At 43.4% G+C, this 25761-nt stretch overlaps 1 protein-coding gene across 1 annotated transcript in view; it reads right to left on the bottom strand.

The window, feature by feature from the left end:
• Window positions 1–25761, bottom strand: part of DUSP22 (dual specificity phosphatase 22) — a 61659-nt gene that overhangs the window by 12346 nt on the left and 23552 nt on the right. Inside the window, exons 3-5 of the mRNA XM_084850463.1 lie at window positions 25268–25350; window positions 6710–6759; window positions 2220–2294 (exon numbers count right to left, since the gene is read on the bottom strand). Coding sequence (XP_084706589.1) covers window positions 2220–2294; window positions 6710–6759; window positions 25268–25350 — 208 coding nt within the window. The remainder of the gene's footprint in view (window positions 1–2219; window positions 2295–6709; window positions 6760–25267; window positions 25351–25761) is intronic.

Genomic DNA, 25761 nt, shown 5'->3' with positions numbered 1-25761 from the left:
TGCCTCAGCTCTTCACTCTCGCTCTCTCTCATCAACCCTACTTTTTAAATCTCCATGTGAAAACAAAGAGTTTTATTAATTCAGGGCTAGAAAGAAAAGGTATGCACAAGTGTAGCTCCCCAGACTTAGCAGTGCACCTGCTCCTGAGGCCAAATACAAATACATTAAGGACTGGATCTGGCCTCCTCATCACTAGTTATTTACCCCTGGTTTAAATTAGATTGACTTATATCCCAAGGATCCAACTTCCCTCGTGATTAACAGTATTACTCTTTAACATCGATATCAACCTGGCAGCCTCCTGGTATGTTGGACGACAACTTCCATCATCCCCAAACAGCATGATATCATGGGAGTTGTAGTCCTAGAGGTCGCCAGGTTGGGAGAGGCTGATCTATATAATGAAATGGCAAATGTGGCTATGCAGAAGGACACTAGATGGCAGAGAAAAACACACTTGCCATTCATATATACTACATATATTTCCCCTGTGGAAAATTTTCCATTCCATAAATCCATTAGTAACAAAGAATGAATGCCAACTGCAAACACAGTATTTGGTATCCTGCAGTTTCAGGTTGTAGATAAGAGGTTGCCAACATATCATGTGTCAACAGTTTTCAGTATCTTTGTTTTTTCCTTAAATTTAAACAATGTAAGGGAATTATATGCTATTGTCTTTAATTTTTTACAAGTATTCTGATAAAAATGTCTATATAACATTTAAATCACAGTAAATGTGATTTAATTCCCCCCCCTCAAATATCTCATGTCACATACTTCTTAAAAGCTTTGTTGTTTACTAAATAAAAGTAAAATAGGTGTGCCAAAATCGATCGCTTTCTGGAGCATCATAAAATTATCCAATGCATACAGACTGTTTTCTTATGCTAATTTCCTATGCAAATTACCCTAATTTGCATAGGAAATTTTCCCAGAGAATGTTCTGGAAAAATTTCCACAAAGCACATATCATACTCTTAAGCTGTTGAAAAGCCATTAGCCATGTTCAGTTCATGCAAAAATATATGGAGGGTAAAGCGAGATTATGCCCATTGGCACCCTGCCAGCACGTTAGTGGGACAGTACAGTTGTGCGTGCACGCATAGATGCTCCATGCAATTTGAAACCAGATGCAGCTTGAGTTCCCTACACATGGAGGGAAATTCATGGCCAGGAGTGGCAAGGTTGAAAGGGGTGTTTCCTGCCAGATTGTGAGGCAACCTAATAGGGCACAACTGTTCTCCATTCTGGCCTGTGCTTGGCTCAGAACAGTGCTTCAAGCCAAGCACAGGCTAATGGAGGCAGACATTTCCCATCAGGCTGAGCAGCAACCTGATGAAGCCTGCTCCTTCTCTATCTGTCATGGTCCGTGCTGGCCCAGCAGCTTTGCTACTCCTTTGTCCAACAGCGGCAGCAATGTCTGTAGCTTTCACCTGTTTTATTAGCTGACTTTGGCAAACTGAAGGAAAAGCTGGTCACCGAAGCCATGCCGCCATGACTGCAACTGTGTTCCCAAAACATCCCCTTTGTCCCCGTAACATCACCTATTATTCCCTCTATTTCTGAACTTTAGAGGAGAGCGTAGATCCATCGGGCTTCTTCACACAGAGCTTTTATCCTGCGGTTGAGATGGCTCTCTCTTGGAAGTCTGCGGGCTCTTTACATGACGCCGTGACCATTCACGGCGGCTCCTGCACTAAATGCCCTTTGTTCCGTTTTTAAATAGTTCACAGAGAATGAGCTATCAAATTACCCCGTTCTGTTCCGCTTCAGTTTCCTCCGTGAAAAGAGGAAAAGCGGCAAGAAGAGGAGCGAGATCAATGACAGATAATGGAAGACTCAAATACGGGGAGAAAGAGGGGGGAAAGGAAGCGGGTGAAACATTGTGATCCTGCATTTAAAATGGAAGCAGAAGGCCCCGTTTTAAATGCAGGATTTTAGGCTGGTGTAGAGATACCCTTAAGGTAGCCATCCACCCAAAGGAGGGAGGTTATCAGCAGGTTTGAGAGAACCCGAAGGCTTGCAGAAGTCCAAAAAACAAAAAGGAAAAAAACTTTAGAGGGGGAATGAAACCAAGTATTCTAGAAAAGGGCATGCCTGGCTGAGAGCGACACTGATCAGGACCATTCCAGACTGCAATGTTTTGTTGCAGTTTCCACTTGTAGGCCTATAATTTCCATAAAGAAAACAAGAATAATCAAATTTACAATACGTACCAGTGGACAAGACAGCTCTCACCTCTAAGCCGGCATTCATGAATAAATTCAATGCTTTCTTTGAAGTGTCTGGCCCTAAAAAGAAAAAAGAAAAAGAGGCCTGATATAGTGAAAGTCAAGAATAGAGGATTGTGGTTTAAGAAATTACTTGATTTGCCTTCTGAAATTTAGAGATTTGAAGAGACACTTAGCAGTCACCAAGTATCGCCTTGTAAATACACATAAATATTTTTTTGGTAACTAAGACACACTGCATAACATAACACCAGGGTTGCACATCATGTGGCCCTTGTGTGAGTTCATTAAAAGCACTGGATTCAGTTCAAACCTAAGAATTCCAGCTTTCACGGTTTTTAAGATTAAGTTTTAACCCCTGGGACTGAAGATGCATTTGTACATGAAAGAAAAGAGGCACAGGCTAAAATTTAAATAGAATAGCTAAGATGATGCAAGAATATTCCATAGCCCCCAGGCTTTGAAATGAGGAGCAGGGCTCATCTCACCCACAAATGAGGCAAAAAACACAGGGGATCACCATGAGGCAGAGCCCAGGAAACAGATTAAGGCTGCAATCCTATGAACCTTTACCTTTGAGTAAGCCCCATTGAATACAGTGGGCCTTACTTCCAAGTATACATGCATAACATTGTCCTGTAAGTAATATAGGCTTGTAGACACCACTAGCCTGGTTGTGCCTGGTAAGGACTGGTTTAAGCCACACAATCAGGCAAGGAAACGTCAAAGAAGCTTCATTTTTCCCCTTTAGACCAGGGGAAGCAACCTGTGGAGACTCTTTTGGACGATTCCCTTGCCCTTGCTTCTTCTTTGGAAGAAGCAAGGGAGAGGGAGAGGGTCGAAAGACGAAAGTACGAAAGTCACTTACCTTTTCGCAGCTTGGCTTCGCGGTGGGGGGGAGGCGCTTCGCTTTCCCCCCCCGAAGTTCAGGCGAAGGGGGGGAGGCTTCCCACCTCGCCCGGCCGAAATTCAGGCCGGGGAGAAGCGCCCCGTCTCCCCGGCCGCGAAACAAAAAGTAAAAAAAAACAAAAAAAAACCCCGTGATAGGCTACGTGACAATTTACGTAGCCTATCACGGCTAGATTTCCAAAGTCAGCCGTGATAGGCTACGTAAATCGTCACGTAGCCTATCACGGGTGACTTTGGGAAAAAAAAAGCGCGTACGCAAATGGCGGCGGCCCATGGGCGCCGCCATTTGCATTCCTTATTTTGGCACGTCTAGTCTACGTAAAGATTTACGTAGACTAGGGCGAAAATAAGGGCAACGCAAATAGCCAACAAATAGCCAACATACACCCTGGCCAACATGGAGAAAATATGCACCAAATGCCCACAGCTGCTTTCAGAGCCTAAGCTTCCTAAGCTTTACATCTTGCCATGCTACACTTCATTTTGCTAGCCTTTGGGCTCTAACTGCAAGCGTCTCTTACCATGTTGCCTGGTTGCAGGGCAGCTGCCCGTCTGCTTTCTGGGCAGTTTGCATGCTGGCAACTCATTCAGCCATCGGTTCAAGAGCTCATAAGCAAGGCGCATGAGAAAACAGGGATTACGTCACCATTAGATTGAAATCTTTCAATGTTTTGAGACCTCTCTCCAAATCCCCAGATGACCTCGGTCAGTATCTTGATGTAGATGTTATCTGTATCATGATGGACAAGTCAGAGCCTTTGTGGAACAATGCACCCTAGCTCAGCTATCATGGGACACACCAACCATGACCAGGAGCACTTTCTGGAAGCAACCACCCAGGCAGGAATGGAGCCATTGAAGCACACCACTGATATCTCATCCAAACAGCCGCTCCGGAAGGATGCCATGGTTGATGATATTAAAGGCTGCTGAGAGGTCCAAGAGAATTAACAGGGTTGCACTTCCCCCATCAGTCCCCCAGAATCAGGACAACCAAAACCATTTGAGTGCCAAACCCAGACAAGAAACCAGACTGAAATGGATCCAGATCATCAGTGTCATCATCCAAGAGTGTCTGAACTTATACGGCAACCACCTGCTTGAGTATCTTGCTCAGAAGGGCTATATTTGAGACCAGGCAATAGGTTGGAATACTCCCAAGAGGTCTAGAGAAGCCTTTTTTCAGGAAGGGCCTCGTTGATGCTTCATTCAAGGCAGTTGGAACCATTCTCTCTTGCAAGAAGGCTTTTGATAAATATACAGAGACCTGAGATGTGTTAATATTAAATCCCTTTACACTGGCCTTCTCCAACCCCAGATGTGTTGAACTGCAACTCCCACCAGTCACCAGAGGAAATTGTTCCAGGTGACAAATTTGGATGGCAGACCACCACGCTAGACCTTTGACAACTACTAGTAGAGACAGAAGAAAAAGATTCCATATGCCATGCACCACTGGCACCCTTGAGAACTTGAGTGGTGTAGTGGTCAGAGTGTTGGACCGGGACTCAGGAGATCCAGGTTCTAGTCTCCGCTCAGCAATGAAGCTTCCTGGGTGACTTTGGGCTTGTCACTGACTCTCAGCCTAACCTCTCTGGCAGGTTTGTTGTGAGAATAAAATAGAGAGAAGGACTATGTAAACCACCTTGGGTTTCTTGCAAGAGGAAAGAAAAAAAAAGCAGGATATAAATGTAACAAATAAAATAAGTATCTTTGGATCCAACCATCTATCCACAGGGGCATAGCAAGCGTGTTCACTTTTGGCTATTGCAGTGCTATAACTACTCTGAGAAGTCCTATGCACACAGATGGTGCTATATAAGCACCAAAAAGATATTGGGGTGGAGGGGAGGGGGTAAAAGACCACTGCAGATCAATATTCCTGATCAGCTGAAATCATCAAGATACATTTGCACAATACCACATGCTGGGATCTCTCTGTTCTCTGAGAGAAGCAAATATACTAAAAATATCTCTCGAAAGCATCGTGCCAAAGAGGCAGCGCTCTGATCTGAAAGAAAAGGCTGTGCTACGTTTCCTTCCGTAGACACCAGGCAGGCCCTTTGAAACTACTTTTGTTTCTCTATAAAACAAATTATCAGGAAGTGGCTGAATCTCCCCCCTTTCCTCCCCACGAATGTCTCGTAAGTATAAACAGTGAAGCCGAGAAAAAAAACTTGGTTCCCTTCCAAGAATTCTTGCAAAGCTTATGCAATTGCCCTTCAGATGCAAGAAAGCCTCAACACCCTTGCCTTGAAATATCCAGCAAAAGACTTTTGGATCAGCCTACCCAACCCGTAAACCACCAGCCCAAATGGACTGTGGTCTGCCGGGAGCTTGACATCCCCCACCCAGTGTCAGCTCCAAGTTTTTGAGGGCCCTTGGGCAAGCCACCCTCAATGGGCACTCTCTACCAGGGAGTCTACCTTCTCACGGCCGTTGTCACTATCTGCTACTGCTCATCCTCCTCTTTCTCATCACTGCTATCACTTACTTGCTTGACAGGCCGAGAGCCAGTGGGCAATGGCATCAACTGCGCCTTCTTCTCACCACCACCGTTATCTGGGCCTGAGCGAGATGCAGGTGAACAAGCTGGTTGCCATGATGAAGTGGAAGAGCAACTCCAGGGGGCTCTTGTCGGTGGGCCCCTGCTGGGGTCTGGACCCTTGGCAGGTGCCTGACCATGCTTACCTTGACAAAAGCCTTGTTCCCACCCACCCATGCCCCACCCCAGTTTTAGGCAGGCAAAAAGCCCAGGACATTTACTGACTATCTGATGGACCCACCTTATATGGCTGCATTTGGCTTAGCTGGTCACCATTTGTGCAGAACTGCTCAAGGACCACTGTAGCAATCAACAAGGCTCAGAAATGTTATGTTCATTATTTACTTCCGGATTTATCACACTTCTGTCCTGGCATACTGCAAGGAGTCCAGGGCAGCATATATGGCAGGGTTGCAGAACATCAGGCCAAACCCAGGCCACCTGATGCCCTGATCTGTCCCTCCAGCATTCCTCAGATAACCATGCCTCCTTCCTGTGGCCGTACCCCCTTTATTACAACTGCTAGTTGTCTGGTGGTTTCCCAGCTTATGTGTAGTTTTTTCCCCATACTAGAAGGCTGAAATGCTTCTCCTAAGGCTTAGTTACTATCAGTAAAAACTTCAAGCTAAAATATGCTGGTATCCTGCCCCTCTGATCTTCAGCTCTGCCCAATACTGGAATATGGCGCCCAAGAACTTCTTTGAAATGGAATTCGTCCCTCGGAGTGAAAGAAGTTTAACGGAGTTGCTTCATTTTCTCCTCACAACAGCCATGTGAGGTGATTAGACAATCAGATATAAACTGCCAAGGCTACCCAGGAAGGTTTGCGGTAAAGGCAGATTCTGCAAACCTTATAGCCATCTTTTTTATAGCCATAAATATGACTTCCTGAGATAGGTGTCTGTTGTTTGCAAAAAGCAAATATATCTGCATACTAAACCAGGAGATGTTCTGCTGCCACTGAACAGTACGGGGACTATCATTCAGCTGTGAACAGTGGCCCTTGTTTTTAAATACTTACAAATTCTGCGAGGGTGAATCTGCAGCAGGGATGCACAGATATTTCACTCCCTGTGTAACAAAAAAAGTTAGAAAAAAAGGAAGAGAAAGTTAAAATTAAAACATATTCAGAGAATGGAACCTATGTCTCTTCTAGCATTGAGTGCAGCCCCAGGGAGTCAATAGTTAAAACACCATTTTAAGATTTGGTTCCACTGGCCCCATTTTAAGGAGCCTGTGTTTTCGCCTGCAACTGGGCAGGTACAAAGCTGTCAAACTGATTCTTTGCAATGGAAACATCGCATTCAGATTTGGGGTTATATTTGTCATTTACAATGTCTTGTCTGTACTATAAATTGCTAATGTGCTACTTCACATGTGCTTCTTGCTTTCTTAAAATGAATGTAGAAAATTAAAGTGTGCATGCATGTTGAAGAGGGAGGCTGTTATTATTTTCAGGGCTATATTTAATTGTTTTCCATTACTTATTTAGCTAAACAAAATGGAGCACGGGTTATTTTTTTAATAGACATTTTCATTGTGAAGATCATTACAGAACTAGGCTGAAGTCGTACAACCTTCCAATGAGATGTGCTCACTTTCTGAGTCAGCCCTTACCAAAATAATTTAAGCACAGAAAGAGTTAGAACTGGGGCCCACTTGGGAGGGAAAAGAAAGAGAGAGAGAGAGAGAGAGAGAGACAGACCAAGAGAAAACAGACTACAAATTGCCTTACCGGATCAAATAAATATTCATAGCCTCTTCCAGATGTTATATATGTACAAGGGATCCACATGTTGAGGAGGCAGTGGGGATATGCCCCTCAGCCCACCCATTTATGACTACACATGGAGCATGGATGTATACGTAGGAGAAGCATACACGTGTAGACCTCTATGACCATAAGGATCCTCGACTGCGGAATTCTAGTTCCTGTCCAGAGCAATGGACATAAGCATCCCCTGCTCAATGTGTGTAGACACTAAGGGGGAGGGGACCATGGAAGCCACGTGACAGTGGAAGAGGGGTCAGCAGTGCAGATCTGCTGCCCCTTTCAACACATGGATTCCCTTCATGGGTCCAATGCGTGAAAGGGGTGCATCTAGTAGGCTTTCCTTGTGGTGCCCTTGAGGAATGTGGCCTGTAGGACATGTGGCAGAGCCTTCTCGGTGGTGGCACCCCGACTTTGGAACTCCCTTCTAGTAGATTTGGCTGTCCGCAAGTGCTATCATTCAGTTAAAGATGTATTTATTTGTACAGGCTTTGGGGGTATAGGCAAGAGTTTTCTCCATTTTCTGGTGTTGTGGTGATGCCTTTATTATGTATTTTAGAGTTATGATTTTTATTATTTATTGTTATTACATTTATATCCTGCCTGTTTTCATCTTGCAAGGAACCCAAGGCGGCTCAAATGGTTCTCCTCCTCTCCATTTTATCCTAACAACAACCCTGTGAGGTAGGTTAGGCTGAGAATCAGTGACTGGCCCAAAGTCACTCAGTGAGTTTCACGGCCAAGTGGGAACTAGAACCTGGATCTTCCGAGCCCCAGTCCAACACTCTCGCCACTACACCACACTGGTTCTCTCATTTTAACAGTGTTCGTGTGTCATATTGTTTTTATATGGGTTGCTAGCTGCCCTGGCTTCCTTGCAAGGAAGGGCAGGATATCAATATCAGTATCAATCAATCAAGCCCAGCATTCTAATAACATTCAGACACCTTGAAAGACTTGAAAGCTGAGAACAAACGTGATGCTCATTGCGTCATAAAAACATCAGAGGCTGTTTCATACCATGTCAGACCATTGGTCGTTCTAGCTCAAGATCGTATACAATGATTGGTGGCAGCTCTCCAGGGTTTCACACAGTGAATGGTCTTTCCCAGCTCTGTCTGGAAAGGCAGGGATTGAATTGGGAAACATTCTGCATGCAAAGCACGTGCCCTGCCACAGAACTACTGTCCTTCCTCTATGGTTTTTCCTCAGCATCTGAACATAGAGGTACCACCCTTCAGTGATCATAGCCACTGAGGCACCAAGGAAGAAATTCTTACAAATACAGCAACTCTCCTGCATTTGTAAAGCCCTGCTAAGCTAAATACCTAAGAGGGCATTATTTGACTTACAAATACTAACTGTGCGCTACTGAATTAACGTTAATCTAAATGCTACTGCTTAAAAACAAGATTTTGACAAATATGATGGCAGTACATAGGAGCAGATTCATTGTTGAACTCAGTCAATTAAAAATAAACAGCATGCTCAATATTGTAGTGCTCCTTCTGCAGTTGCACCCAAGCAAGAGCAGCATCCTTCCTGTGCGCACACCCGCATGCAGACATCTAAGAATTGTCCCAACACGACCTCTAAGCAAAGCAGAACAACCTATATCAACAAGCCACTAGGCTAGCTTACCTTTTTTGGTAGTGATATGTGTACATGTGTACAGTGATATGTACACATAACCGTTTATATATTTTTTTAAAAAAAGATTTCTCAGGAGCCTTAGCGGAGTGAGTGTGGGAGACCTAAGGAGGAAATAAACTGAGATTGTGCAAGCCAAGAAAACCACCAAAAAAGCAAGGAAAAAGAGGAACAGCACCCACCAATGGAACTGATTCATGGCAGAGATAGTATAAAAGGCAAGGCAGCGAAAGACCCCACTAACTCCCAATGGCTTTTGAATCACAACCCTGGGTGAACTGCAGTGCAATTCCAAAAACGTGCAAAGAGCCCTGCTGGATCAGACCACAGGTTTATTAGCATCCTGCTTCTCACAGTGGCCAATCAGATACCTATGGGAAGCCCACCCACAGGACATGATGACAGCCCATTCCTGCTGCTGTGAATGCCAGTAGCTGTTCCCCAGCTACTGGCATTCACAGGCATGGTGCCGCCTATTCTGGAGGCAGCATACAGTCATCGTGACTAGTAGCCATGGATAGCCTTATGCTCCATGAATTTGTCCAATCCCTTTTTAATGCCATCTAAGTTGGCGGCCATCACCACATCTATGATTCCATAGTTTAACTATGTGCTATGTCCTTTGATCTGTCGTGAATCTCCTGCCACTCAGCTTCATTGATGACCCTGGGTTCTAATATATCAGCCCTAACCAGAACAGGAAGCAGGTTAATGGCCTGACTGAGCATAAGGGAGCTTCATAAGAATTACTGAGCAACCTAGCCCATTATCTACTGCAGGCGTGGGGAACATGTGGCCCTCCAGATGGAACTGGACTGCAACTTCCATCATCCTTCACCACTGGCTATACTGGCTAGGGCCAATGCGAGCAGCAGTCCAACAATATCTGCAGCGACACGTCCCCTCCCCACCCCCCATCCGCCGGGATCTACTGCATTGCCCATTCTATTCAAGATAGTTGGTAGCCTCTAGCTAGAACAGTATTTCAGGAGCACTTCGTCAAATATGCTTTTACTTAAGAATAGCACATATAATGTCACTGTCTCTGCAGTGGTGGCTGGAAATTCGGTCAACTTGGATGCAGTTCGCTACTGCAGAAATCCTGGCCCCAAACTCTCTATTGTATGGCAGACTTGACAATCACTGGCTTTTGTATTTTATTCTGTGTCATTAATCCATATGGTATTTGTTTAAAAATGAACCCGTATTTAATGTTGCATCCCTCCTGCCTTATGACCAACATGGTGTTTTGGACTGCAGCTCCCAGCATTGGTGACCACTAGCCATGCTGGCTGCTGCTGACAGGAGCTGAAGTCCAAAACATAAGGTTGGAGAAGGCCAACCTACACTTTAAAACAAATAAAGTGATTACGATTAGGTCTGCAGTATGTAGTCTGTTGATAATGTAATTAACTGGGGGGGGGGATCCTCACGGCAATGGAATGAGAAGCATGTTGGAGCATTATCTGGATTTTCATGGAATCGGCTTTGGTCCGTCAGGGACACACAAAGCAAGATAAGCTGAGTGTACCATACCTTTAAAATCCAGTTTTCAGGGGTCACACAGTGCTTGAAAGATCCATACTTCTGGGTGGGGGGAGTAGAACTGAACATCATCAAACTGGCAGGGGCTGCTCAGCCAATGAGAGAGGCTTGTTTCCCGGCCCATGTCCAGGCTTCTCCCTGCTACTACAGTATTATGAATGGACAGCAACTAATAGGCTCCCCAGTAATTTTGCTGCATTCCAGCAATCTGCTGCAGAGTTATTCCTCTCCCCCTGTTCCCCCATGTGCACACTTTTGCCTTGAGAAGCCAAAATGCCCAGTTCTTGAGCACAGCATCTGAAGACTCTCCCTGAGAACCCTCCCATATTTCGCCCCATTCCAGCAAACTGTCGTGGAGTTATTCCTCTCTCCCTGTTCCTCAATATGCGTACTTTTGCCTTGAGAAGCCAAAATGCCTGGTTCTCGAGTGCAGTATCTGAAAGCTCACCCTAAGAGCATCCCACCCAACCCCAATTTCACCCCGATTCAGCAAACTGTTGCGGAGTTATTGCTTCCACCCACCCACCTCACTCCTTCTCTGGGCACCTTCTCCCTGCTTGCAATGACAGGCTCTTGAGACATCACCAGATCGGAGAAGTGACTTCATGTAATATCAAAGAAGCAGCTTTGCACAATAGCAGAGATGCAATTTAACACTGCAGAAGCGAACTAATGCAAATTTCAGAGAAGTGCATCATCATGGAGGCTAATTACTGGCAAAAGGGGAGTACCGGGTAATTCTGAAGGCTGGAAAGGCTCAGTGTGGTCATGGCCAGGTGAAAGACACATCCCTGGGCAGGGCTATCATGCGGAAGTGAATGCAGAGGATAAGGGCACACAGCTCAGAAGCGTGGAGAATCCAAATTAAAGAAATACAACAGAGTAAAAATGGCTCAGAAAATGTGGTTTTTCCACCAGAAATCTCCAGGGTGGCTGGAGATTGGCCATGTCATCTGCCACCAATGCCCTCGAAATGATCCCAATTTGTAGCAAATCCCCCATGAGGTCAGCCCCCAGGTAGCTGATATTTCCGGTGCTTACCAAAAATCATATGTGGTAGGCACCATGTTAGAAGAGGCATCCCCTGTTCCCACCTCTCTCACACGCACAGAAGAGATACTTCTTCTAAAATGGTACCCGTTTACATGTATGCGCATCATCTAAAAAAACAAAACAAAGGAACACTTCCAAACTATCATTTTGTTTATACACAAATTTAACCAAATTAACTTTATACGCTCAATCCACCAAGATTTATTAGTCAGGTGACAACTCTAACTGAAGTTACCCAGTAATATTAGATCACAGACTAAGCTTTCCTATTAGTAATATTTATTCTCCTTTTATGATCTTCACCCCCATTTCATGCTATGCTTATAAACAGCTCATAGACACTGTTCTTTGTTATTGGGGGGGGGGGGTTGCCCACTGAGTCATATTTCCAAACACTCTTCACTTAGTAAAGGAACTGGACAGATTTCAAGAGTATCCACATAATTTACTTGAAGAGATGTACGATGGAAGAGAGAAACTGGTTCCTAGATTATTATAGTATGGATTAATTCTCTCACATGTCATGTCTTTCCACCTTAAAAGCAAAACTCCTTCAGGGGATTAGCCAAACAAGTTATTTAATTAAACTAAAATTAAGTATTCATCTTCCTGATCCTGAAAAGTCCCCATGAGCACATGAAGCAAAAAGAGTGCAATATTCAAAATGGGGAGGGGGAAAGGAGTATCAAGCATTACCCCACTCAAGCTCAGTGTCAAAATCTCACCCATCAGGACAAACACTTCACCTGAAGACCGTGTATTTTGCAGCCTTCCCCAAGCTGGTGCCCTCCAGATGTTTTGGACTACAACTCTGAGAACTCCAGACCCTTAGCCATGCTGGCTAGGACTGATGGGAACTGAAGTCCAAAACATCTGGATTTCAGATGACATCTCTGACCTTTACTGCATTTATCCATACACTTAATGCTTTCCACCTCTACTCACCTCCACTTACATCTCCTCCTATCTGCCTGTTTCTTGGCTAAACATCTGCAGTTGGCCCACCTGCCCCACATTCCCTTCCCTTCCCCCATTGTCATCTATCTTCTACCATAATTTACCACGCATATGCCCAGATCACCCTTCTATCCTTCAAGCCCTGGGTCCACTCCTTCCCTAAATCTATACAATTATCTTTATCAAAGCCTTTTGATGGACTCCTGTGGACTACCCATATCACCACATTTTCCATTAACTCTTTCATACCCTAGACTCCTTCTCCCCGTCTCCCTTTGTCCTGTCCACCATATTTGGAGAATGGAGCCAAATGGTTCGGTGAAGCCATTTGTGAAGAAGATGGTGGACATCTTCACGAATTAACCAATATGTAGGTGATGTGCATGATACAGCACTTCAAAACAAAACAACTGACCACCAGTAGTGCATCCAGTTTATAAATTTTCATCTTCTTCACATCCTTGTTTCTAGTTTCACTGTCCTCTTCTCCTGCTTCTTCAAAGTCCTTTAGAAATTGCTTTTGCTCAGACATATTCATTTTTTAAACATTGTTTCCTCACCCACTTACAATGCAATTTTCAAAGTAATATGCCTGGTTGCAATTCCCAAACTAGTGTCTCTGGAGCACTCCCATTTAAGCCAATAAATGGCTCATCTTATTATCTTTGTACTTTAATTCCTGTTTTAATGCATTTTGAACATCTCCCTGTGATTTGATAAGGAAGGGTGGCATATAAAATATTCTAAATAAATAATATGGAACCATTCCAAATAAGGAACAGCTTTGCACAGAGGAACAATTCCATTCCGTGTAGGAATTTGTGGGGAAATGCATGCACAGATCCCAATCTGATTATCTTAAAGGTGAAGCTGCAATCATGCACGGGCAGCTGGTGGGGGTAGGCAAACTGGTTGATAGGAGGGAGATGCTTAATCCTTCCCTCATCTGCAAAACAATCCCCTCACAAAGAAGTTCTTTTTAATTGTTTGTGGTCTTTCCCTAGATGGACTGAGACCAGAAACAACCCCATCAGGGGTGGAGGTGGAAACCCAGCGGTACACCCCCTCTCACCTAATTGTCCACTGTAAATGCCCCCTTGCCCTTGTAAGCACATATTCACCAGCAGACATGAGTTTGAGAAACCTGCGTTTACCAATATATCATTCACTGCAGGTACACAGTGAATGTTCTGGAACCACCTGATGCTGTAGAACCACTGGAGCTAAGTGGGTGTGGCTAGGAATGCTTGGATAGAAAGTCAAGTGGGAACTTCATCTAAGGTGATTTGAACTTACAAAAGGAAGAGCAGGGTATAAATAACACAGGGCATATAATAGCATAGTATAGGGCAGATAATATGTAATACATAGCATGGGGCATATATACCCTGCAAAGTGGAAGCAACCAAGCCTGCATACTAAATCGCCAGGCACAAGCTGTTTCTTGCTAATTCCTAAAATTCTGTATTAGAATTTACTAAACTGTAAAGTGGTAAAGGAACAAATCAATCTTATGGTAGGCCACACTGGCCCTTGTGACAGAGCCACGCCTTGAAACATATTACACCAGGACTGCAGGTATAATATCTGGAGTGGCAATAGATATGAGATGACAATTAATGGAAACCAGGTGACAGTCAAAAGAAGACTCTGGGTCCATTCCTCCCCACCCCTCCATTCCAATGCAACTGAAGACGTCTGCCAGAATGGGAAGCCAAAAAATTCATTTTCCTCTCAGTTTTCTATTTCATCAGACAACAGTAACCACAAAGACGAGCCTTTTATTTCTCTTAGGCCCTGAAAGTCAAGAGAACAGTTAAACCGATACAAAGGGAGAGTTAACAAAACTAGCGCAAGTATTCTGATTTCAAGACTGTCAAAGCTGAAAGAAGCAAGAGTTAGTTCAACAGCAAAATTTCAAGCATTCGCTCTTACTATTCAAACAACCACTGCGTTGGGACCAGCTTGATATGCCGGATAAACCTAAGCCAGGTAAACTGTCTAACCAGTTTTGCCCAAAAGATCCCTCCCCTGTTGCTAGGTTGTTGTTTTTTAGAAACAATAAAATCAAATTTTCATATACATCCCAGATTTTCAGAACACATTTATTCATTTCTGGTTAACAGTATAATTGTGACTGTAAAATATTTTAAGCTAGTTAATTTATTGCTCATATAGGCTCTAAGGAGTAGACATTTATCCAGAAAATATCAATATAAAATATACAGTTAAATATTAAAATTTCCCAGTAAATAAATGCCATTTTAAAAGGGTATTTCATTAGGAGTCGTTTAAAAAACAGAAAAGCAAGACAACTCACAGCATTTTGGAAATTCAGTTTCACAATTTTGTTAACCACTCAATAACCTTTCTGATTCTGAAGAGTCTCACCTCTCCATTATTTTAATCTGCTCCTAATTTTGTCTTTTATTGTTCTTTTAAAGAAAAAAAAACATGGCATAGGGAAATCCAAATGTCAAAGATGTGCAGTAGCAATTTGATGCATTCATACTCCGCACAGTTCAAATAATACACAGAAACAGCAACTGCGATGGCTAACCTAAATAATGAATGTTTTAAAACTATGAAGCCAAACCAATACCAACTGTAATTTCTTTACTTTCAAATGATCACAGATGAAATGAATGTGCCGCATCAAAAAACTTTCAGTAAGTTGTTTCATTCTTAGATACATTTTCTCAACTAAAATAATACTATTCAGTTTCATTAAACTAGCAATCCAAATACACTAAACCTGTGCTGAAAGAAAGATGTAGCAATTGACTTTTACATATATTAAGCACATTCTATATAAATATCTTTAGGATCGGGGAATTAATTCTTTTGAATGTAAGTGGCAACCTATTCTGTATTAACGTCGATGTTCCTTTTGCAAGTTCTCTTAGATACTACAGTAATTTTAAACTTCAATGCCCATCTATTCACAGACACATGAATCATCATCTTTTTGACTGAAAGGGCAAAAACCAGGATTTTTAAGTTGTCCGAACTGCATCACAAATTTCTAGACCGAAATTGAGCAGTTTTTTTAAAAAAGAAAGAAGATAAGCCTTATTTTTGGCATTAAACTTCTCAGTATTTAAATTTATGTAAATCTTTAACAACGACTTCCAAGAAATATTTTTTCAAGAGCCAAAAACAAAACCTCAGGGTACATCATTTTGATGCCAGATGCAAATAGAAAACCTCGAACACCTGGCAAGTTCTTTCAGGTTAGCCCAAAAAAACCCCCCTCCTGTGTTATTTTGACTTGCCACATCACCAGATGAGGGATGAATGTGTTCCTTTCAGATGAGGGGCATGTCATCAAAACGGCTTATGTAGGAAACAGTTGGTTTCTCAAGGTTTTCTCAAGCCTAACACAACAAGAGGTTATCAAGAGTTCTGGCCAGTGCAGCCACAGAACCAAACTGGAGAGAGGGGTGAGGGGAGAGGAAAGCCAGTAATTTGTTTCTTTGTCCTTTCAGTTGCTTTAAAGAGCACTCACCCAGTACAGCACATATGTTCATGACTCATTTTATTATTGAAAATATTCAAACATTTCACCAATAAGTAAAGCCAATGTACCGTTATTTATCATTTAAGATGAGCACTATACCTGAAGGAAACAGATTGTGGAAATTTTCAAAAAAACAACCACCACCATGGTTAGATATGCAATATTTTGAACTCAGTGAATATTATGATACATGCTTGTCTTGACACTAACGAAGTGGTAATTGAATTCCACTCTTAAGGCTGTACTTTAGGGTTGTTCATACTGAAATCGTTCTACAAAAATATACCCTTGTAGAATCTTACTGAAGTAAAGACACTAGAACCAAAGTAATTATCAGCATGAGAGTTTCAACAACAAACAATTAAACCTCTTGAGACAGAAGTCAAAAGGTTCATTTCACTGAACGCTAACACATCTCTGTGGAGATCAACAGAGCCAGGATTTACCTCAGGTTTCAACAAATTGCTCTCAAATTATGACTATGTTTGGTTCTTTGATGTGCTCACTGTGAGGAGGACAGAAAAACTGGAGGAATCACAGCCAGATGGGAGAAAAGGATGAAAATACAGATCATCTAGGTAATATGAGCACTGACACCAAGCAACTGAAGAAATCCTAGAAAAAAAACTCAAATACAGAATGGGAAAACATTTATTAAGACTGTACTGCGCTACCTCTGAATCTCAAAGAGTACCAATGTGATAGCAAATTGATAAATATGCTCAAGTCATGATGACATTTGCAGTGGTATTCACCACAGAATTGAAACTGTGTAGATTTAAACTATATGTATTTTCTAGAGTTTAATGCCCTGTTAAACATAGGGGATTTAAGAGTGGAGAGTCATCCCTATTATAATCTGGAATGAACCCCTCACTTACCAGATTTATACCAAACACAGTCCAATATCTTGTTGATTATTTACTGAACATACATATTTATGTTGGACTACATGGGCTGTGGGACTATCCTGCTAGCTGCAGAGAGAGATTATTTTTAGGTGGAATAGAAACTTTTTTTCATCTTAGCACAGAATTTCCCCCAAGAATTTTGTAAAACATGAATTAAACATGACAATTTAGCCAGAAATGCAGCTTCACACACAAGTCTTAGTCAGAGGACACCTGTGCCTTTAAAATATAAGTTACCAAATGATTCTTCTGGAATGTCAAGGTGCAAAATAGTTGAACACCCAAGGTTGAGATCCACATCCAAAAAGAAGTGCCCAAACTTCCGTTGATTTCTACCTCACTGCTTTCAGATTCAACTTTGACATGAAGCCTTAAAGAATAGTCAGTGTGACTTTCCAAATGGAGAGCACTTGAGTCCACCCATGCATGCAAAGAAGGATAATTCCACCCCACCATTCTAGAAACTGAAGACGCATGGTGCACATTTGCCTCCTAATTTCATTTCAACCCTGTGCACATGCCAAATTGACTGTCTGGTGGAACCCAGGCTTAACCCAGGCTTCTTTGGGCGCCCCATCAAATGAAGTGGGTCAGGTGACTACCTGGAAGTGGTTTCCAAGACAGGCTCACCTGGCACCTATGTTGTGGTCTATTTGGCACCGGGTGAGTATCTTTTTTTATTTTCCCAGGCTTTTAAAATCTTCTGATCTTACAAAATCCTTAGTGGCCACAGATATTTATTGGAGTTCTAAGACCTGGAAGATTTCCAGTGCTGCTGTGAGTTTGTTATATTGATTGTATCCTCTGTTGCTAGTTTGATTCTACGTTAGACTTTATGGTTTTATGATCTTGTTTGCAAAGCTCTTGGTCTGAACTTTTACTGTAAGCAACCCAGAGATATTTTTGTTACTGGGAGCCCAAAAAAGAAATAAAGTATATTAAGATAATATTCCTTTAGGGAAAAAAAACGGACTGAATGTGGGATGTACACTCTTGGCCAACGTGGGGACAGGACAGGGAATTTCTGCCTTTCCCCAAGTTACAATACAAATACAAGTTGTCAACTACAGTCAATTGTCAATGTTTATTATTAAAGTACATTTTATCATCTAGAAATTACGGTTAATTCAACAGAAATAAATATTTCAAAACTTACTGAATGCCATATTATCTCTCCAAACATTGTACTCATTTCACATCACTATCACATATGATGTGGGCATGCCCCATAATGGCTCCCTTTTGAGGGGGGAAGTCTGCTTGCATATTCATTTCATGTCAGAAACGTCAAGGAAGTTCACAGAGGTCCACATTCTCCTGAACTATATTCTTGTGCTTTGGGAATTGTCAGACAGCCAACAAAAATGGATTTTAATAGCTGTCGTGACCACAAAAAGACTCATATTCCAATGCTGGAAGGACAAATCCCCATCGTCAATCTTTCAATGGATGTGGGATTGGATTGCCCTTAGGGATGGACAGACTCACCTCTCTCTGTGCTCATCAGAACTCGTCGAGCTGCCTCTGCCACTTGCCCCTGCTCACCACACGCTGAAGGGCTGCCCGTCCCTGTAGCGAGCTGAGCCTCAATTATGCACAAAATGATGGGGAATGGGGGAAGAGCTGCTCACTTTTCAATGAACTAAAATCCACAATTATCCCTGACAGCATCTGAAGGCTCTCCATGAAAGCACTCCACCACTGCAATTTCGCCCCGTTCCAGCAAGAAGCCAGGGAGTTATAGCTTCCACCCCCTTTTTCCAAATGTGCACACTTTCCAATGAATAAGCTGAAATCCACAATTATCCAGTGCAGCATCTGAAGGCTCCCCATGAGGGCACCCCACCTGTGCAATTTTGCCTCATTCCAGCAAACAGTCAGGGAGTTATAGCTCCCACCCCTTTTTCCTGTTATGTGCACTTTTCAATGAAGAAGCTAAATTCCATTATTATCCAGTAGAGCATTTGGAGGGGTGCCCTGAGGGTACCCACCTCTGCAATTTCAACCCATTCCAGCAAACTGTCAGGGAGTTAGTGCTCTCACCCCCCTTTCCCCCCTTATGTGCACTTGCCAAGCTGCAAAGTAACACAAGCATCAGAGAAGGATTGTGACTCCCTGATCATACGGACTCGATAAAGTAAAGTTACACAAGCATCAGAGAAGCAGTGAAGTCGGTCACTATGTCTGTAAAGAAGGTCTTACGCGGAAGGAGGAACAGTAACCATTTTGCACACAATCGTGGCTCTCTAGGAGGACAGGCAGCCCTGCAACGCTTGTCAGCCACTTGCCAAGCCCTCCAGCAAGTCATGCAGTGCAGCAAGCAGGAGTGGGCAGCAGAGGCAGCTCGGTGAGCGGGGTCCCGAGGGGCAAACAGTGGGGAGTCCATCAGACCCCACCCCCTTCCTAGACACCCATGCTATCCCTAACTGCCCTTTCCACATTTGAACATACAGCTTACTATCAACAACAGCTCCCAGGTACTTATTTGGATATCTGGACCGCATACACAGACGTATATGCTTAGCTGCCCACCTTAAACACTGGTCAGCTTGATGGTCATCATCATCATCTCCTCCTCCTCCTGTATTTACCCTGTCCATCTTCTCATACACCTCACAACAATCCCTTTTTCCTTGTGAGCTGTTCTCTTTGTACCTTAACTCCCCACCCTATGCTTGTTATCAGGGCCAGCCCTACCATTAGGCAGAGTGAGGAGGCCGCCTGAGACAGCAATGGCTGGGGGGTGGAAAGTGGTGGTGAGTTGTTGGAGGACAGAGCTATATGTGCTATGCAGCCTGCCCTGCACCTCCTAAACTAGCTTGCCGTTCTTGGGTGTGGTGAAGGATGTTGTCCTATCACCAGTGTTGAACTATGATTCAACTGCCAGGTGTGCTTCTGTATGTGGAATAGGAGGCACCATTTTTTCCTTCACCTCAGGCAGCGAAATGTCTTGGGCCAGTCCTGCTTCTTATGTTTGTGTTGTTTTGTTTTAAACAGAATAAAAACTCAGGAAAAATATAAACAGGAAGAAAAGAAAATTCTGTGTAATTTAGGGAACTGTCTCCTACAAATGCCATGCTCGGGAACGAAGTCTGTGAAGTATCAATATCACTTTTGATCTACCTTAACAACAGACCTGCCCTTAAGTTAATCCTAAGGGCCAAGAATTCACATATTGCTTGCGATCACTGCTTCATGAAAGTGTGCTCGCTAAATGCAGCACAGAGACTGACAGACACACTGCCATGGAACTGCCTGAAGAACATGCATTATACACTTGGGTCAAACAAAATGTTACACAATTTATTCAACTAACAATTACCTAAATTGTAGGCCCTAAATGGTTTTTAAAAAGTAAATAGCAGACACAGGGAACTAGATCAGGACCACATCAGGGTTAAAAAAAACAAACCCCTCTCTCCCTCTCCACCCCATCAGGGCATCAGTTCAGATCAGAAGCCCCTATACCTGCTGTTCACTCCTAAAACCCCATTCCCCAAATTGCTAATTCATTGAATGATGCCGCGACATGTTTGTGATCTGGTTAAAAACAAGAGTAATTTCCAGCCATCTCATTGGGTTGCATCTCTGAATATCTTGGCTGCTTTCTTGTCAAAAGACTACCCAGAAGCTTCAGCTAGTGCAGAATGTGGCAGCCAGAGTTGTAGCTGGTACAGCCAGGCAGAATCGTATTACACCAATTTTGAAGACGCTTTTCCAATTAAAGTTGCTGGTGCTTACCTTTAAAGCCCTAAATGGGGGTTAAACTCGATGGTCTTATAGGCCCCTGCCAACCCTACTATTCTACTATTCCGTAATTTTATGCCTTAGGACCCAAATACCAACAGGAAACCTTCTCCCTTCGCCAGCCTGCCCACGCTTTAAGATCGCCAGAGCCTGCTCTTGTGTACATTATGTGCCAACAAGGGGAAGAGCCTTCTTTGCTGTGGCACCCTGATCCCTCCCCACGGAGGTGCAATTGGTGCCAACACTGCAATCTTTTCAGTGCCAGCTCAAAACCTGTTTGTTTGCCCAGGCATCTGAACTGGTTGATTTGATCGGTTTATTATATTTGTTATAACTGAAATGGACTCGAATGGGCCATTGCACATCAAATGACCACCAGATCTACTACTGTGGACAAGAGGACCACAGAAGAAATGGCGTAGCCTTCATAATTAATAATAAAGTGGCTAAAGCAGTGCTTGGATACAATCCAAAAAATGACAGAATGATCTCAATTCGAATTCAGGGTAAGTCATTTAACATCACAGTGATCCAAATATACGCCCCAACCACAGATGCTGAAAAAGCAGAAGTAGATCAGTTCTATGAGGATCTGCAGCACCTACTGGATAGTACACCCAAAAAAAGATGTTATTTTCATTATAGGAGACTGAAATGCTACGGTGGGTAGTCAAACGACACCTGGATTTACAGGCAAGCATGGTCTGGGAGAACAAAACGAAGCAGGACGTAGGCTGATAGAATTTTTCCAAGACAACTCACTGTGCATAACAAACACTCTCTTCCAACAACCTAAGAGATGACTTTATACATGGACTTCACCAGACGGTCGACACTGAAATCAGATTGACTACATCCTTTGTAGCCAAAGGTGGCGGACATCTATGCAGTCAGTGAAAACAAGACCCGGAGCTGATTGTAGTTCAGATCATGAACTTCTTATTGCACAATTCAGAATCAGACTAAAGAGAATAGGGAAGACCCACAGATCAGTTAGATATGAGCTCACTAATATTCCTAATGAATATGCAGTGGAGGTGAAGAATAGATTTAAGGGACTAGATTTAGTAGATAGGGTCCTGGAAGAACTATGGACAGAAGTTCGCAACATTGTTCAGGAGGCGGCAACAAAAAACATCCCAAAGAAGAAGAAAACCAAGAAGGCAAGATGGCTGTCTGCTGAGACACTGGAAGCAGCCCAAGAAAGAAGGAAAGCAAAAGGTAACAGTGATAGGGGGAGATATGTCCAATTAAATGCAAAATTCCAGAGGTTAGCCAGAACAGATAAGGAATTATTTTTAAACAAGCAATGCACGGAAGCAGAAGAAGATAATAGAACAGGAAGGACAAGGGACCTCTTCCAGAAAATTAGAAACATCGGAGGTAAATTCCAGGCAAAAATGGGTATGATCAAAAACAAAGATGACAAGGACCTAACAGAAGCAGAAGAGATCAAGAAAAGGTGGCAAGAATATACGGAAGATCTGTATAGGAAGAATAATCATATCGGGGATAGATTTGACGGTGTGGTCAGTGAGCTAGAGCCAGACATCCTGAAGAGTGAGGTTGAATGGGCCTTAAGGAGCATTGCTAATAACAAGGCAGCAGGAGATGACGGTATCCCAGCTGAACTGTTTAAAATCTTGCAAGATGATGCTGTCAAGGTGATGCATGCCATATGCCAGCAAATTTGGAAAACACAAGAATGGCCAACAGATTGGAAAAGATCAACTTACATCCCCATACCAAAAAAGGGAAGCACCAAAGCATGTTCAAACTATCGAACAGTGGCACTTATTTCACATGCCAGTAAGGTAATGCTCAAGATCTTGCAAGGTAGACTCCAGCAATTCATGGAACGAGAATTGCCAGATGTACAAGCTGGGTTTAGAAAAGGCAGAGGAACTAGAGACCAAATTGCCAATATCCGCTGGATAATGGAGAAAGCCAGGGAGTTTCAGAAAAACATCTATTTCTGTTTTATTGACTATTCTAAAGCCTTTGACTGTGTGGATCATAACAAATTGTGGCAAGTTCTTGGTGGTATGGGGATACCAAGTCAACTTGTCTGCCTCCTGAGGAATCGGTATAACGACCAAGTAGCAACGGTAAGAACAGACCATGGATCAACGGACTGGTTTAAGATTGGGAAAGGAGTACGGCAGGGTTGTATACTCTCACCCTACCTATTCAACCTGTACGCAGAACACATCATGCGACGTGCTGGGCTTGATGAAGCCAAGGCTGGAGTTAAAATCGCTGGAAGAAACATTAACAATCTCTGATATGCAGATGATACCACTTTGATGGCTGAAAGCGAGGAGGAGCTGAGGAACCTTATGACGAAGGTGAAAGAAGAAAGTGCAAAAGCTGGGTTGCAGTTAAACCTCAAAAAACCAAGATTATGGCAACCAGCTTGATTGATAACTGGCAAATAGAGGGAGAAAACGTGGAGGCAGTGACAGACTTTGTCTTTCTAGGTGCAAAGATTACTGCAGACGCTGACTGCAGCCAGGAAAGCAGAAGACGTTTACTTCTTGGGAGGACAGCAATGACAAATCTTGATAAAATAGTTAAGAGCACAGATATCACACTGACAACAAAGGTCCGCATAGTTAAAGCAATGGTATTCCCCGTAGTAACCTATGGCTGCGAGAGCTGGACCATAAGGAAGGCTGAGCGAAGGAAGATAGATGCTTTTGAACTGTGGTGCTGGAGGAAAGTTCTGAGAGTGCCTTGGACTGCAAGAAGATCAAACCAGTCCATACTCCAGGAAATAAAGCCAGACTGCTCACTTGAGGGAAGGATATTAAAGGCAAAACTGAAGTACTTTGGCCACATAATGAGAATACAGGATTCCCTGGAGAAGATGCTGATGCTAGGGAAAGTGGAAGGCAAAAGGAAGAGGGGCCAACCAAGGGCAAGATGGATGGATGATATTCTGGAGGTGACGGACTCGACCTTGGGGGAGCTGGGGGTGGCGACAGCTGACAGGAAGCTCTGGAGTGGGCTGGTCCATGAAGTCACGAGAAGTCGGAAGCGACTGAATGAATAAACAACAAATTATATTTGTTTCCTTCCATAGTTATAATATGATGTGGTTTTATCATGTTTATTGTGTGGCAGTTTTGATCATACTCTAGATTGTAGATTGCCCTGGCATCCGCAAGGATGAAGGATGTCCTAAATAAATTGTTAATAAATAATAAATAGTGCCATTGAATTCTCACTGTCGCTTGTGTTTAGGGGAAAACAAGAGCACCAAAACATCAATTGCTATGAGCTCTGATCTCAAGGCAGATATGAAAATGTTATATTAATAGGAATCAAATCAGGGAAACGCATAAATAATTTTCAAAGAAGAGTGGGAGGAAAAATTCACAATCTGAAACATCAGAGTACATTTGGAGTAATGCTCCCACTTTTTGATTCGTATTAACATAAAGAACAAATGCCTTTAAAATCCGATGCCATGCAAATTAAAAAGGGCCTACAGAACAACCCGAGCCCGTGACTGCAGATGCAAGGATACTCATGGGGGCTTTTTACATCTAATGGTCCATTAGTAAGAGAGCAATACTGTGTCCCCTAGGCAGCATCTGGGGGGCATAAGGTTGTTCTGTTTCTGGGCTCCGAGGTCGGAAACAGGGCTCCAAGCCCTCCCCCTCATAGCCAGCACAGTTCTGGCTACGTCTCTGTGATCAGAAACGGAGCACGGACAGAGGAAGAGGGGTGTTTCCAGAGGTGGGGCAGGGAGGAGATTGGGGCATCAGCCATATGATGTTTCCTATGGCCACCCCAGTCTCCTTCCCTCCCCCTCCGAAGTGCTGCTGCTAGACTGGCGTCTAGCAGAAATGCAGGGCAGCTGAAGAGTGGAAGTTCCAACTACCCTGCCCTAGATACTCAGCAGCCTCCGAGTTCGGAGACTGCCAACTATCTTCATAGGATTGCACCCTAAGATACTGAAAACCATTAAGGTTTTCCTACAGGATCAGACCAGGGATCATCTAGCCCAGAATCGCATTTCCCACAGGAGATTCTCAGAAGACCACAAGCAAGGCATGAAGCTAACTGGACAAAATCAAACAAAAGTCAGGTTATAATGTCATACCGTATGATGCACTGACCATTCTACTGGGCTAGTTCAAAACAGGTATATATACAGTGCATATAGGGGTGGGGGTGGGTGGAGAATTGTAAGCAGTGGAGTCAGAAGGAAATTAAACACAGAAAGCACTGACAGTGACAATCACACTAACAGTGGCCATTCACAAATTAGTCGCTGCTTATAACACAAACATTGTGGCATTAGGTTGTGGTACTAACACATAAAAGGTGATCACAACACACAGACATTCAAAACACACATATAGGGTGGCTAGGGAAACTGCACTGGCTCGTGCTACGCCGGGATTCTTCTCTTACCTCAAGCATGGGCCGAGCGCTGTCATGGATTGAAAGAATGTGCGTTATGTTATTCTGTTTCAGTTGTTCTGCGTCACGAGCATCTGCAGCAAAAGGAGGTTGGAAGAAAAGTCATTAGCCTCAAGGCCTGTATCTAACTTAATCATGCCCCCAAAAACATAACTGCAAGACATTCTCATTTCTGATTAGCAGTGACCATGCCTTCCTTCCCCTGGCCCCACCCCCTTTTACCCAGCCAATCATAATTTGGTGGTTTTCTGGCTTTTGTGCAGCCCCCCGCCCCCGGTCTAAATGGCTGAAATGCCTCGCCTAAGGCTTACTTGACCCCAGCCCTAAAATGCAGCCCCTGAGAATTTCTCTGAAATGGAATTCAGCCCTTGGCCAGAAAGATGTTCAGCACCCCTGTTCTAAGCAATGACCTTTTTCAACTATGGCAATAAAACACACACACATAGTGCAGTACAGTGGTTAGAGCAGTCTTCCCCAACCTGAAG

Source organism: Heloderma suspectum, chromosome 4 (genome assembly GCF_057233095.1).
Source record: "Heloderma suspectum isolate Gila_16-S chromosome 4, 16-S_ref, whole genome shotgun sequence".
NCBI classification, from domain to species: Eukaryota; Metazoa; Chordata; class Lepidosauria; order Squamata; family Helodermatidae; genus Heloderma; species Heloderma suspectum.
The sequence above is the reverse complement of the archived record's forward strand: the minus strand, read 5'-3'. Positions and strand labels throughout refer to the sequence as shown.